The 14,556-nt window shown below is 40.2% G+C and overlaps 3 protein-coding genes and 1 long non-coding RNA gene across 7 annotated transcripts; 1 reads left to right on the top strand and 3 right to left on the bottom strand.

Moving 5' to 3' along the window:
- The first annotated feature begins 44 nt into the window (after positions 1 to 44).
- actr8 (actin related protein 8) lies at positions 45 to 4,293 on the top strand. The gene is made up of 13 exons (XM_049752209.2): positions 45 to 327; positions 412 to 582; positions 665 to 775; positions 952 to 1,056; positions 1,138 to 1,311; positions 1,583 to 1,676; positions 1,760 to 1,892; positions 2,199 to 2,352; positions 2,570 to 2,665; positions 2,738 to 2,878; positions 2,973 to 3,273; positions 3,352 to 3,515; positions 3,720 to 4,293. The coding sequence occupies exons 1-13, from the start codon at positions 196 to 198 to the stop codon at positions 3,861 to 3,863; spliced, it is 1,920 nt and encodes a 639-aa protein (XP_049608166.1). The 5' UTR covers positions 45 to 195; the 3' UTR covers positions 3,864 to 4,293.
- A 660-nt stretch (positions 4,294 to 4,953) lies between these two features.
- Positions 4,954 to 6,561, bottom strand: selenok (selenoprotein K). The gene is made up of 4 exons (XM_049752216.1): positions 6,425 to 6,561; positions 5,783 to 5,873; positions 5,506 to 5,580; positions 4,954 to 5,053 (listed from the first exon to the last, which is right to left on the bottom strand). Exons 1-4 carry the CDS (start codon positions 6,441 to 6,443, stop codon positions 4,954 to 4,956), a joined length of 285 nt encoding a protein of 94 aa, XP_049608173.1. The 5' UTR covers positions 6,444 to 6,561.
- Positions 6,562 to 7,296: 735 nt separating this feature from the next.
- Positions 7,297 to 11,199, bottom strand: LOC125987760 (lamina-associated polypeptide 2, isoforms beta/gamma-like). 4 transcript variants are annotated; one of them, XM_049752214.1, is made up of 10 exons: positions 11,047 to 11,199; positions 9,863 to 9,968; positions 9,586 to 9,711; positions 9,460 to 9,500; positions 9,210 to 9,269; positions 8,977 to 9,132; positions 8,697 to 8,765; positions 8,459 to 8,536; positions 8,186 to 8,238; positions 7,297 to 7,804 (listed from the first exon to the last, which is right to left on the bottom strand). In XM_049752214.1, the coding sequence occupies exons 1-10, from the start codon at positions 11,092 to 11,094 to the stop codon at positions 7,516 to 7,518; spliced, it is 1,026 nt and encodes a 341-aa protein (XP_049608171.1). In that variant the 5' UTR covers positions 11,095 to 11,199; the 3' UTR covers positions 7,297 to 7,515. The 4 variants fall into 4 exon arrangements, with proteins under 4 accessions (XP_049608171.1, XP_049608169.1, XP_049608170.1 ...); XM_049752212.2 differs by lacking the exon at positions 11,047 to 11,199 and adding an exon at positions 10,157 to 10,307; XM_049752215.1 differs by lacking the exon at positions 11,047 to 11,199 and adding an exon at positions 10,157 to 10,312 and having other exon boundaries at positions 7,666 to 7,804; positions 8,404 to 8,536.
- Positions 11,200 to 11,638: 439 nt separating this feature from the next.
- On the bottom strand, positions 11,639 to 13,659 carry LOC137839665 (uncharacterized). The gene is made up of 2 exons (XR_011085714.1): positions 13,327 to 13,659; positions 11,639 to 12,345 (listed from the first exon to the last, which is right to left on the bottom strand). It is a non-coding gene; the product is annotated as an uncharacterized lncRNA (long non-coding RNA).
- Positions 13,660 to 14,556: the final 897 nt, after the last annotated feature.

Here is a 14,556-nt window from a genome sequence, read left to right as displayed (position 1 = left end):
AATGGTAAGTTTGTTCGAAACGGGGTTCTTTTTCCGGTGGGAGGAACTCGTTTTGTGCCACGTGACCAAACACGGAAGTAATGTCTTGCCTCATACGGATGCGCTGAAGTCTTAAAAGGAATTTCGATAAAAGGAATTTTTGTTTGCTATTTGAAACAATTTGGGAAAGTTAATCGATCGATTGGTACTGGGAACATGACCCAAGCAGAGAAAGAGCAAGATAATGGAAAGGAAAAAGAAAAAGAGCGCGACAAAGAGAAGGAGAGGGAGCAAAGAGGAGTGAAAAGACCCATTGCTCCACCGAGCATCCCCGAGCCCCTCCAGGAGGTGAGCTGGCGAGTCCCATTTTCATAGTTAGTATTTGATGAATCAATTAATCAAATTGTTCCACCTCAATTTTTTCTTCCACAGCAAATACAGAGCAACTTTGTAATCGTCATCCATCCTGGATCGAGGACGCTGCGTATTGGGCGAGCGACGGACAACCTTCCGCTCACGATTCCACACGTGATAGCACGTCGCCACAAACAAAGTGGCCAGCCCCGATACGAAGATGCCTGGCTGCTCAGGGACGGTCTAAATGTGCGTAGGATGTCATATGTAACCCGTAATGACTTGATTTATCATTGTCATTGACTGCATCCTTCCACATGTTCTGTCCCAGAAACCTGAGAGTAATGAACAGAGACAGAATGGGCTTAAAATGGTTGACCAGGCCATTTGGTCAAAGAAGATGTCCAATGGAGTGAGGAGGACACCAGTGTCTGCTGAGCAGGTGTGTGTGTGTGTGTCAAGAACTAGATCTGCACCGGGAAACCCAACTTTAAGACCACCATCTAAAACTACTATTGCATTACATTATGGTGCTTGACAAAGCAGTTTAATACTTTGTGAACTCACTTGCAGAGGTCTAGTGACACATCGTGACACAAGTTTTCCGTCTGTATTCAGGCAAGAGCATACAACTGTCAGATCCGTCCAGCCGTGCTAGACAGCAACTCTCGGGTGAAATGGACCAACACATCTCACCACCCGCCTTATTTGATAGGAGAGGAGGTAAGTGCAAGAGTCTGCATGAGAATGAAGAAGTTTGATGGCAGCTCACTGTCTCTGCCTCTTCCCGCCATCACAACGCAGGCCGTGTATGTGAAACCAACAGACTCTTATGACATCCACTGGCCCATAGTTCGAGGTCAGCTCAACGTGCACGCCGGCCCTGGAGGCTCACTAACTGCTGTCCTGGCTGACCTTGAGACCATCTGGAGTCATGTTATTCAGAAGAACTTGGAGATCCCGCTCAAAGACCTAAAGGTGGGAAACATCAAAAGTTGAATTTAGTTTTTTTGTTTTTTTACATGCTGTGTAGACAAACGTCTTGCGATGCAAGTCTTATATGGATGATTAATCAAGCCTCTGTTAGGAATGCAGTTTCAGACGAATTGCCCTTGAGCTTGTTTACCAACCTCAAATCAGCCCCACGGGTGCTTGAGAAACCTCAACTTTTCACACATTGTTATTGAAGAAAAAAAAATCTATGATAATGTCTTAACTTCACAAAATAATGTTCAATGACCGTTGTCAGTATTACAGATGCATCCTTTTGGTTCCCGACATCTACAACAGGCAGCATGCCAAGGAACTGGTCTCCATGCTCCTGCTTAATATGGGCTTCTCAGGTATTCTGCTTGCGATACCTTCAGGTCAGCCTCCGACAGTCGTCTTACTTTTTTTTGGGCGATATGTGTCTGTACGTGTACAGCAATCATAGTGCACCAGGAGTCAGTGTGTGCGACATTTGGCAGTGGGTTGAGCAGCGCTTGTGTCGTAGACGTTGGAGACCAGAAGACCAGTCTCTGCTGTGTAGAGGACGGAGTTTCCCATCGGAACTCCAGGTGAGGATATTTGTTGGGATGTCATTTTTCTAATCATAAATATGTGCCTAGGCTGAAGAAAAGTTGGGAAGCACAACTGCAGGAGCTAGAAAATAAAAATCATGAAATAATATATAAGTCATATAAATAATTTACAAAAATACTGGCATACCTAGAACAAAGAAAGGGAATGGAGTGAGATTCTTCAACGTGAGTGCGCCTTATTTATTTTTTTAATTAATCCTTAATAATGGGTAACACGTTTCTGTTTGTAATTTTGTCAACCATAATTTCTAGATCATTCACTCTCTATTATAACCTTCACAGGTTGTCTTTGGCGTATGGTGGTGCAGATGTGACCCGCATTTTATTCTGGCTCCTGCAGAGGGCAGGATTTCCCTACAGAGACTGTCAGTTGTCCAGCAGATTGGACTGTCAGCTACTACAACATATAAAGGAGACACTCTGCCATTTGGACCAGGTGTGTGAGCCAAATATTACAGAACTTTAGGTGTTTGTCTTTTAAATTGAGTACCGTCACTGTCCAATGGTGTCATTGGCTTTATAATAATATACAAGTTACATTTAATGCAGTGGTTTTTAAGAAGTACAATATAGGTCGCCATTGTTGTGTATGTCACAATGTCTATCTTCTTGTATGCAAACCAATTAAAAATATTTTCCCCGGTTCCATTAAGGACATATCTGGACTTCGAGATCATGAATTCCAAACCCGTTTCCCAGATGCCCCAGCTTTTTTATTCCAGGTTCGCTTAGGCGATGAAAAATTACAGGTACTCAAATCATAACTCCATTTTGTGTTGGCTCCCACATGACCTTATTATTCATTCCCTTGCATAAAATAGGCGCCCATGGGACTGTTCTACCCCAGCACGTTTGGTATCGTCGGTCAGAAGATGACATCGCTACAGTTTCGTTCTCAAGGTGACTCAGAAGACCCTCATGATGAACTTTATTTATTGGCCACGCACAGCAAACAAGACCAGGTAAAAAAACAACAACTGTATATTGTACTGTATTGGAAATGCACACATCATTTCTGCTGTTCCTCATTTTTTTTTTCTTATCGTTCTCCAACAGTCTTCCAAGAATGCTTCGGACCGCAAGGTGCTCTCAAGACAAGGCGGCGCGTTAGATGGCGACGCGAGTGGTCAAGGAGGCATTGGTGAATTGTCAGAACTGCCCAGGAGCAGCGGCGGCAGCGGAGGAATGCAGGCTGAGACGGATATTGGAGTCACCCAGGGAGAGTGCCTGATAGGAGTGGGGGAGGCGGAGGAGGCCCTCTCCACGCATCTCTCCAGGAAGACTGCAATCATGAACCAGTTTGAGGGCAAAGCTCTCGGCCTGGATAAAGCCATATTGCATAGCATCGACTGTTGTGGTAATAAAAACACGCAATGAAGAAAGCATTCATTGAAGAAAGTTTGTAGAAGTAAAGTGCTGTCTTGTCGTTTGAAAGCCTCGGACGAGACCAAGCGAAAGATGTACAGCTCCATCCTGGTGGTGGGTGGAGGGCTCATGTTTCATGGCGCTCAGGAGTTTCTACTTCACCGCATAATCAACAAGATGCCACCGTCTTTCAGAAGGCTTGTGGACAATGTGGAAGTGATCACAAGGCCAAAAGTAAGTAGCACATTAGTCATAATTTTCTTCTCTCTGTGTGTTTATTTTGCTTCCTCAATTTCATTTGATTCTATGCAGGGATTTTGTCTGATAATGAGTAATATGCAAGTACAAGCTTATTGGTTTAACTTAAAGAATGTAGAAATTTCCATGTGGTGAAAAGATATCCACTGCTCTCCTACTGCACTGTTTGTTGACATGCAGGATATGGACCCTCGACTGATATCATGGAAGGGGGGAGCTGTGCTGGCTTGTCTGGACACAACACAAGAAATGTGGATCCACCAGAGAGAGTGGCAGCGGTTTGGTGTTCGAATGTTACGTGAGCGGGCTGCTTTTGTCTGGTGAAAGTCATGGAAACAGACTGGTGAAAATCTAAGGACAAGACCCAAAAATATTTCAGACAAAATTGAAGTAAGTACTGTTGTACATTATCAGTCAGGCATTCGGACTACTTATCAAGTGTCCCCTTTTGAATCTTGTGGGGGAAAATGATAACTGGAACACTAACTATACATCATTTAATTGACATTGGAAAACAAATAGAGGTCTTGCTTTGATATTGATGAAGGGTCTTTGAATTTTGAGTCGGATGCACTTACTTTTGTGCAGAAAACTCCTACAAAGCTTCATAGGTGTCACTAACCTTATTGAGATCTACTTTCATGTCGCCATGAAGTCACCACTCAAGTTTGTCACCTCGTGACTGCAACATTCTTTTTCTAACTGCATAGTGTAATTCTCAAATAAACTAGAATAAAAATATGACAATACTGTATTACAGTAACTCATTCCTTGGATAAATCACACATTTTCAACTTGTTTTAAAAGATAATTTATTTTAATGAAGTTAATCATATTTAATATCTAACATCATGTGTCATTAACTTCAATAGAGCACAAAAAGCAAAGAATATTGCAAATAATATCATGAAAATAACTTCAGTGAGAGAAATAAGAAAAATAATGCAGTAGGGATGGGGGGTGCGATCGATGAGCTGCCAAATCAGCCAATATGGTTCCTATTTATAGGAATTCCCAAAAAGGCGTCAAAAAACTACTTAGGCAGTGGCGGCTCAAGAAGTGGGGCTTCACCACTGTGACTGCCAGTCTATACAGTAGCTGGGCCCACGCCTACACACACAGTGTAGGCGTTTACCTACACAAAAGAAAACGAGGTCATTCCAACATGAATGCAACATTATATATTCATATTATTCAAGAATGCAAAATATGTACCTGCAAGCGCTTGCACCTTTACTAAACTCACGCTTGAGTAGTCTGTAGTCATACGAGTGGTAGTTTATCAAAACTGAACCTTATGGGCTATGTAAAGACATTTATTACTAGAGATACAGCACTTGTGTTGGGCCTTAGTGGGTAGGCTATATGTGATGTTGTGGCCAGTGTGTTTGTGTGTGTGTGCATGTGTGTAATTTCACCTTCCTCATCCTCCTCCCCCCATTGGAGGAGGACTGGGCCCACCACCAAAGTTTATTCTTCCAAACCGCCTTCGGCCCCCAGGGGGACCTGGAGGACTGTACGAGACAGACAAATGCCAAATGAGGCTTAACTCTTAATTTTGTGTAAAAAAAAAGAAAAAGACATTAAACGGCAATCATACAGTGAATCCCCGCTATCCACAGGATGTGGGTCAAAGTGTGAAAATCGGCCGCACCTCAAATGGTTTATACTCTACTGGAGATGCCACAAGATCAAATGCAAAATGACAAAAGCAAATGACTAATTTTGTCTAAATACGGCTCTTAACTCCTTCAGAAGCAAGGTGCCATCAAATGGTGCCAAAGGAATACTCATACTGCTTAGGACTGAGCACAAAAACAACACATAGGTGACTTTTTCAGCGGTTAAAAAATCCACCAATAGGTGACTTTTTCAGCGGTTAAAAAATCCACCAATAGGCAAAGGCTGAACTGCAAATATGTAGGGATTCACTGCAATATAACCACTACTACCGAAGCTTACATACCCTCTGCCATCAGAAAACCGTGACGAGCCACTCCGTCCATCTTTTGTCAGGTCTGGGTCAATTATTGTTTTAAAACTGGTGGGGAGAAAAAAAAAAGTCAACTGTTTTTGTACTAGGACAAAAGCAAATATACAATTTATAAATTATATTAGAGAATCTGAAATGCAAATGGTTTCATTCTAAGTAAAGGACTCAACTCTCTTTACAGATGGGTTACATCAACAGTATAGCAATATGGATACTAATTATTTATGGAAGGATTCATAAACTGACTTACAACAGGCCAAAAAACTCCACAGCTCCCCAGAAGAGGTCAACCACTAAAGACAGTCGCCATGGTGACTGGCTCCGGCTGTCCAGAACTTGACCTGGCAAAAAGAGGGTCCAGGTAAGAATATAGTGTGATATACTACAGGGTGTTGTTCCGTATGTCTGGACACACAGGCAATGTGGAGTGATTCAATTGAGGTCTCGTGAATCTTCCAAAAAAACCTCCAAATAACAAATGTTGGAACTCATGTTGCAGATGTTCATATTCTAATTCAAGATTCAAGAGTTTTTTTTGTTGTTGTTGTTTTTTTTAATGTTGAAAATGTGCATCTTGAAATAAATCTAATTCGAACAACGCCCGAATGAGGCGACTCAAACCAATAGCCGAAACGATGGACATAAAACACAGAGCAAATATACACTGGCTTGCAAATTAATGTTAAAAACGACAAAATATTGTTTGTTTTTGAGAAGCAGGGCAAGTTAGCAAACACGCTGGTTAGCGGCTATAAACGCTAACTGTCAAACTTTCGACTCGCCCCATACATTAAACTGTAAAACACGTTTCAATTAAAGTCCCAAGGCATACTATGTGATGGAGACATTATGTATAAGATAAAATCGATAGAATATATCAGAAACCACTCACCGTTCGACACGTACACCATTTTCAGGGAACTAACAACAAACGCACTTGCGTTGACACATGACGTTCACTTCCGGGTTCATATGTGACGAAATACCGCGACAATTATTACAATCTGTCAACAAGACAAGTCATCAGAAATGTTCGGTGTATAGTTTTATCTTTTTTTATTTTATTTTTTTTTTAGGATTTGAACCCAAAATAAATATAAGTTTTTGTGTGTGCAGTAAGCAATTGGTCAGTTTCAAACTTGAGTTAAGGTTTTAAAGTAGGCTTTCAAACAAGGGTTAGGGTTTTAAAAATAGGGTTTGAAACCAGGGTTGGTTGGGTTATCGGGGTTAGGTTACGGATTAGATTTAGGGTTGGGGTTTGGAGCTAGGGTTAGGGTTTGGAAGTAGGTTTTAAACTAGAGTTAGGGTTTGGAAGTATGGATTCAAACTAGGTCTAGGGTTTTAAATACTGTTAGGGTTTCAAAGTAGTGTTTTTTTGCAGTAGATTTTCCTGCTATGGATTTTCACTATAATGGGAGGTGTTTCTTGTGCAAGGTAACCACTTCTATAGTACTATAGTCACAAATACAACAGCTAAAGACCATCTAGCAGTTCAGCATTGACAGCCCAAGGATACTTTTGGTCATGTTTTGGCGCAATGCCCAATCTACCTTTTTTACGTATATACACGGCCCTCAAATAACATCTATTGTTCAAAATTACAGGATAAATACCTTGTTACCTGATACTGTTTACCTACACTTAAGTGTCCTTGATTATGAGGTTCTTTATGTGCTGTGAATTGGAGTTGAAACATACTTAAAGATGCATTTGAGGTGCATTCAAACATTCTTGCTGTTATACTTGTATTGCAGAAGCACCATGTCGCAAAATAGACCTTTATTTCTACATTTCCAAAACATTACAAAATAATATGAAGACAAGAAAAATAAATTACACTGGAGATTTTCACAATGTTCGCTCCCATTATTTAAACAGTTTAAACTAATTATTTTACAGTGCTTCTCCATAAGCTATCCGAGTATCTTTCCATCCAGGGCAAAGTGTAAACATAAAAACAGAAAATAGATTATAAACAAATATTTACTCGTGTCGTCGGAATGTTTGTGTGCACTGCAACACTGGAGCATCATTGATGAAGCCTTGCATGAAGTTTTGTGTCAGAGCCAAAAATGGACTCAGTGGCTCACTTTCAACAATAACAAAGAGCAGGAGGGCGACTACAACAAACACCACAAATTGGATATGGATGGGAACCATTCGGTGCTCAATTTCACTCCTCTCCTTAGTGGTGGGGCTGATTGGAGGGCTTGGGGAGCTCAGTTGTTTGGGCCGCCCGGCTGCACCCTTGATAGGTCTTCGACAGGTAGCGCTATAACAAAAGGAATGTAAGCATGAGGTTCAAAGGGATAAAATCTTGTATAGAAAGATCACAATTGAAACTAATTGAGGGACTTCCTGACCAAAGTCTCTAATGCTGTATGTCCAGGAATTAAGTACTCTCTACAAATACTTGTACTGTAGTTTCTTAAGATACAATTAATGACATGCACTTCTGCCAAAAAGTCAGACACATTTGACTTTCAAGTTCAAGATGATCCCAAAATGAACCAAACTTTCCAGTTGATTTGTTTCTCTAAACTTTTTAACGCAAATCCAACTGTTCAATGTTTTATGAGTTCTTGAAAACTTGCTGCTCTTACTTCTTAATTCAAGCACTAAGGCTGCAGTGTCCACTTGTGTTAGAATTTACCTGAATCTTGTACTTGTAGGCTCGATGTCAGGGAGCAGGTCCTTCTTGGGTCCCTGTAGAAGCAGAAGATCGAATTACTTACAAAAATAAGTTGAACTGGAGACACTGTTAAGGAAAGGAGCAAAACAAGCTAGAAAATACAAGATACAAGATTTATATAATATAAAAATCATGCTACATTAATAATCCAATCAAACAAATGAGAAGCAAACATTAACCAAAAGTGTGTTCTTGTAACCATCGTATAGATGCCTGCAAATAGGATGGGTGCACCTTCGTTTCCTGGTTAGGACTAGATTCTTTGGGTACGAAGTACTGAGATGAACTGGGTTCTGCCACAAGGATGTCCGACTAAAAGAAAAATGTATACGAGGATTACATATTCCACTTCAAACTGAATCCAAGATTTGTGGACGTCGCTCTCCTGCAACTCGCTGTTGACCTCTCCATCTGTTGTTTTGTTTGATTGTAGTGAAAATCATTGTGTGAGCACTCTAAATAAGGCAAATACCTCTTCATCATTTTCAGTGGTGAAGTTCTCTGAGGAACACTTGGGATCTTGGATTGATTGTTCCGAGACCTGCCAGATTAAAACGCTATTACAACGTTTCAGTGACAGTACAAGGCTATTTTAACAACAACCATTTCACATTTTAATCACACAACTTAAATTTAAATTACATACAACTGATTTTCAAAGGTGAAAAAAAAAAAAGCCTTTTGTTTTGTGACCCTCACCATGCCACCAAGCAGAACATTTCAATTCTGGTAAAAAAAAAAAAAAAGTGTACCTGTGATCCTAATCCCGAGTTTTGATCTAAAGATGACGCTCCACTTGTGTCTTCAGGAACCACAAAAGGGCCGTCACTTTGTGTTGATTTTGAAACTTTTTCCAAAGTCGGCTTGTGACAGAGATCAGAGTTTCTTGAGCCACAAGCTGCATCGTGCTACAGCACAAACAAGATAAATATATAAAATATAAATGGAAAAAAGAAAAGAAAGAATGTTCTCTACATTGAGTTACCAGTCTACTAGATGAAGTTAAAAAGCACTGCTGGTAAATATCCTCAGAGAGTATGTCCACCTGTGGAGAAAGGAAGTAGTTAGCATCATGAAACACTTTATTCAATTTCATTACAACTGTAGTATTTAAACACATTCTATAAAAGATTTGGGATATTTAGAAAATAATTTAGCATCATCTCAAACACCTGGGTAATGGCCATGTGTCCCAATACATTTGTCTACATGATAAATGTCAAACTATCTCCCACCTGAGTGTATTCTTCCATCGGTTCTTCTTCCAGGCTTGATCCTTTGGAACGTATCAGAAAAACCTCATGAAGGATGGTCATCAAGTGTTTTGATAAAATGGAAAACATGAAGTGGTCATTCAGTACCCGAGTCACTGTCATCACTGCTTTTGTCTTCCCACTCATGGTGATGAACTTTCTCCTCTCCATTCAACGTGCCCCATTTAGCCTGTAGCCTCCTCAGCTTCCTCTCATACACGGCCCTGGTGGAGCCTCACAGATACACAAACATTCTTACTGAAGATAAGGTCTGAGTTATTCCTTATTAGGATACAGATAATGGATGGATGGAAGATTCATGTATTATTTTTCACCAAGAAGCATATCTTCAAGTGTTGGGAGGGAGTGGGGGAGTCAACCTTACCCACAATTGGCCCAATTGTGACCCCGTACGCAAGTAATGCTGCCTTAAGGTCATCGTCCGTCAGCATACTCAGGTTACGTTTCTGTCCATTGTTTGGCTTCTCTTCCTGCAAAGGACAATACTTTAGAACCACTGCAACATTCATAGAAATGATCCAAGTTTACGAAGTTTCTGTTTGACAAAATAAACCAAAACTACATTTTGCAACCGCAATGTAGTTAACCAGATCAGCTAACAATTTTGCTTTTATTTCTTTAACTACTATTTTATGAAACAGATGAATGGCGCTCTCACCATGGTGGCCAGGCCACCAAGTTGGACTGGATCTTGGACAGCATGCACTAAACTTAGCCTGGCATGTTCTCCATGATGCTGTTCTGTGGCATTCGGCGATTTGATGACATCGCCTTGAAAGCTTTGTGACATGGAGATTATGACCTAAGAGTACATGTCATTTGCAGTCCACCACTTTATCCTGCCAACCAGTGACAAAAATACATCCAAAATCCCCATGACTGAAAGACCAATTCCAAAAGTTGGCGCTTTACAATAACAGGCGCAACTAATGAAGACAAAGGTTTTGTTTAGTCAGTTTTATGTCTCTTGTTTATGGTCATTTTGTCTAATTTGTTAGGGTCATCACAAAGTTTCATCAGCAAAGATTTTTGAGGCAATGTAAATATGTGTAGTTAGAAAAGTCCTAAAATTCATTGGTTGGTTATTGCTTATTTGGATTCATTGAATTTTCTAACTAGCTTAAATTAAGCATCGTATATGCATTCACATAAATCCATTTAAAACTGCTTGTTTTTTGTTTTTAAAATATATATTGTCTATTTTCTAGTTTTTAAATGTTAAACTTTTCATAGCTATTTTCTGTGTACCTGCTTTTACAAATAATATGCAAGATAGTAAATGTTGGAATTTGTTTTGTCTGAGGTTTTTCACCTACTACTAATTACTGAGATCACCTGCTAACAAATGACTTGACAAGTTGTAAAAAAAAAAAGCGTAAAAAGTATTCCAATTCAAAATTTCAACCAGGCAACATTGTTACACACACCTCAACCCAGTCAGTAAACAATTTATCTGTGCAATGAAGACGAAAAAGTAAATTCTCACTGCCACACGGTGTTCATTCTCCTTGCTCGAGAAAGCAAGACAAGTCGTTTTTGATCACTCACCTTCTTCACCTTGGAAGGAAAATCAGGTCGCTCCAGCAACACTGGCATGTCAACTAAAGCAGTCTGGGATGGATAAAATTAAACAAAAGTCGGCAACTCTCCTTGACCTCTTGCTCATTTGATAACAGCTGTGAAAGGTGGCTTGATTGGCAGCCGCCTTAAAATGCAGGCTGTTGTCAACATGGCAACAAGTGCCAAAGTTAGAACTTAAACTGTGAAATATGGACATAATACCCTCAAAGTTAAATTTGACTTATGTGAAAATTGGGAATAGGCTTTTGGGAGGAAATTCAAGGGCAAAAGTTGATCAATTGCTTGGTGTGGTCTAGGTCTCATGACGTCAAAATGAACAGCATGAATAAAGATATAAGGCATAAAACATGTCATGACATCAAAATGAACAGCATGAATAAAGATATAAGGCATAAAACACGTCTTAGTGAAGATTTTCATTTAATATCACATTCAACAACTTGAAAACATTGCTTCCAAATCATGTGAAAAGTGCAATCGTGAAACATTTTTTCCACTCAATTAAAATGGAACTAAAATAAGGTGAAATATAGCTTAAAAAATAAAAAGACAATTTGAATGATCCTTATGAGAATTTATTTCCACGTGAACATAATAAATCCCTCTGAAGTCTTATTTCATTTCTAAACACGGGCTACGTTTTTGCCAAAACTTCGCAAGCAGTATTAAGTTCAGTGTTACTCATAGCAGCAACCTCATGCTGACCAAAGAAAAAAAACAATCACTCAAAATACATTTTCACAGTCACTACTGACTAAATAAGAGTTATTGAATACAAAAACAGAGTTGTACCAAAATAAGAAGGCAATACAAATAAAGGCAGTGTCACACATGTTAGACTATGTATGATGAAACGGCCAAAAGCAGTTCTTTTACTCCTTCTGTTCCACACCAGACTCCTTTTTTTTCTTGTTGTCGTCACGTTTGAGTAAGCTGACCTCTGTGTCCAATGGTAAATTCCCGGTGGTGCCTTCTCCCTCACCAGAAGCTTTCTCCACTGTTCTCTTTTTGCTCTGGCTTTTGACTTTTGGGCTCTTCCGGACCAGTGGGGTGTGTCCGTAATTGTTGTATACGCTCATCACTTTGATGACCGTCCGACTGGACACGTCGCACAGTTTGGCCGTGTCACGCACTGACATGCCTCCCAGTTGAGAGCCAACTATTTGGCCTCGTTGAAAGTCTGTCAACTCACTCATATCTGGATCCAGCTGTAAATCGGGTGGATTTTCTTCACCGGAGTGTGAGGTCAGACTTGACTTTGGGTGCCTGGATGGAATAACAAAACGTGCAAAGCGTTATACAATGGTTACCTCAAATTCAATACCTAAAAAAGGCTCAGCCTCAACATAGGGCGCTCAGAGACAAAGATATTGATGCTTTGACTTACGAGTGGCCTAACGTTTCAAGTTTTTAAGAATTACGAGCCATCACTTAGTCCTGTTTTGTTTTGTGTAATTGAAGTGAAGTGAGGAAAAAATAAACACTTGCATAGGGAAGAGGTCGACACTGAACCGCATGGAATGGCTATTAGGCCTCTTCCAAATGAAGATACACATCTCGTATGTCTTTCAACATACGTGCACAAATTGGATATTCCTGTCATTCCAAGTATGACGTCATCAATATACCGATTTGATACGTATAAATATGAGTATGCTCAAACAAGTCTGGACAAATGTACAGCATGCTGCTGATGACACCAACTAAAGATCTGGTAACACTGACATCTTTGTAGTTATTTACATGCAATTTGGACGTCTGCACAAACAGGTTGATTGTGTTTAATCAGTGTAAACACAGCCGTATCAGACATGCGTCACGTGAAATATATATGGAATTAACAGACAGAACTAAGTGTAAAACTACATCAATTGAAAGATATTAGTTTATCAGTGGTTCCATTCTCTCTGGAGATTAACGTGCTCTTTTATTACAGTAAATCAAAGCCTGTCACACGCCTGTTGAAAATAAAGGCTAGCATGAAGGTGGACGTTCAAATCCACACGGATCGGGCATGGCTCAAGTACAGAAATATGTTTAACATGAAATTTCCGAGCAACATCCGAAAGTCAGTGATTGGTGCATAATTTTTAAAGCAGTATTTTGAGGTTAAACGGGAACGCTGAACGCAACGTTAGCTACCGCCAAAATCCGAATGCTAAAGGCAAAATAATGATAAATCGGCTCATATTTACTAATAGACAAACTAAACAAAATCACTCAAAGATTTTGGGGTGTCATACCTACCGCGAGAAATGTTCGATGGTGTCCGTTTCAGCGGTGTAGATGGAAAAAAAGATGTAAACAAAACAAGGGTACACGTAGCGTGCAATTTTAGACTGCTACTACTTGCCTCTGTACTGTAGCAGTATGATTTCCGGCTACCACTTAAAAAATAAAGGCATTCGGTACACTACATGTTCCGAAGTCTTATCATACTCTCCATATTCAGCGCTAATTTTGTTCTACTTAGACCATCGTTTTTTCTTTTCGACACCGTTACAACACAAACAACTGCTGCAGCTCGCAGTCCTGCGACTGAACAGAGAACGCCATCTCACTAGACCACTAGAGGGCAGCAGAGACATTTGACGAACTGCAACTCAACAAATGTTGCGTGCACAGCGACTGGCTGGTGATCAGTCCATGCTGTACTCTCACCTCTCGCCCAATATCAGCTGGAACCCTACCTAATGAGGACAAGCGCTATGGAAAAGAGATGGATATTTGCACAATGTCTGGTTGCCTTTTCTGGGTGTGAAAAGCCCTCTGTTTCTTCAGGCGTGTCTTCACGCAGTGATAATATACAAGTCTGTATTTTGATAAAGACCTTTTTGACCTCCAGTCTCCCAGAGCTCCCTTTGGACTTGTGAATAAAAAAAGAAACAAAGCTTGAGCTCTCAGTGCTGTGGATCTTTGATGCAATCTTGTAAGTGAACTGATGGTCCTAGGCTGCCGGGCTGCTGGCCATGACGCTCGACCCAAAGGTGAAAGATCAGAAATGTTAGCCAAAACATGGCTACTTCTTTGTGCTGCACCAGGTAGGAGGTTAAAGTTCATTCACAAGATAGTCATAGGAAGAGAGTGACAGATCTTTGTCACCTTTAAGACCACAAAAATGTCTTCATTTTCTCTGCAAAACCATGAACAGACTAAATTCTTTTCAATACCAAAAAGTATTTTTGGGATGAGAGCAGCACCAATTTCCAGTTGTTGTTGTGGTTATGAAGCATTTTTACTGTTGTTTTCATATTTACCATTGCTATTGCAGGGTTACATATTGTAAATCCTTCAAAACTTTGTCTCATCTCTGTGCCAGACCAGTCTCGCACCACATAAATGGCCAAGCAGGGTAATCAGAGCCAAAAAGAACACCCAACACATGTGAGTTGTTGCCTTTTGATCATATAGTCAGCTGGATAGATGTAAAATATACTACATACAACATACTGTGTGGTATTTGATGGTATGTCTGTG

This window comes from Syngnathus scovelli, chromosome 2 (genome assembly GCF_024217435.2).
Source record: "Syngnathus scovelli strain Florida chromosome 2, RoL_Ssco_1.2, whole genome shotgun sequence".
NCBI lineage: Eukaryota > Metazoa > Chordata > Actinopteri > Syngnathiformes > Syngnathidae > Syngnathus > Syngnathus scovelli.
The sequence above is the reverse complement of the archived record's forward strand: the minus strand, read 5'-3'. Positions and strand labels throughout refer to the sequence as shown.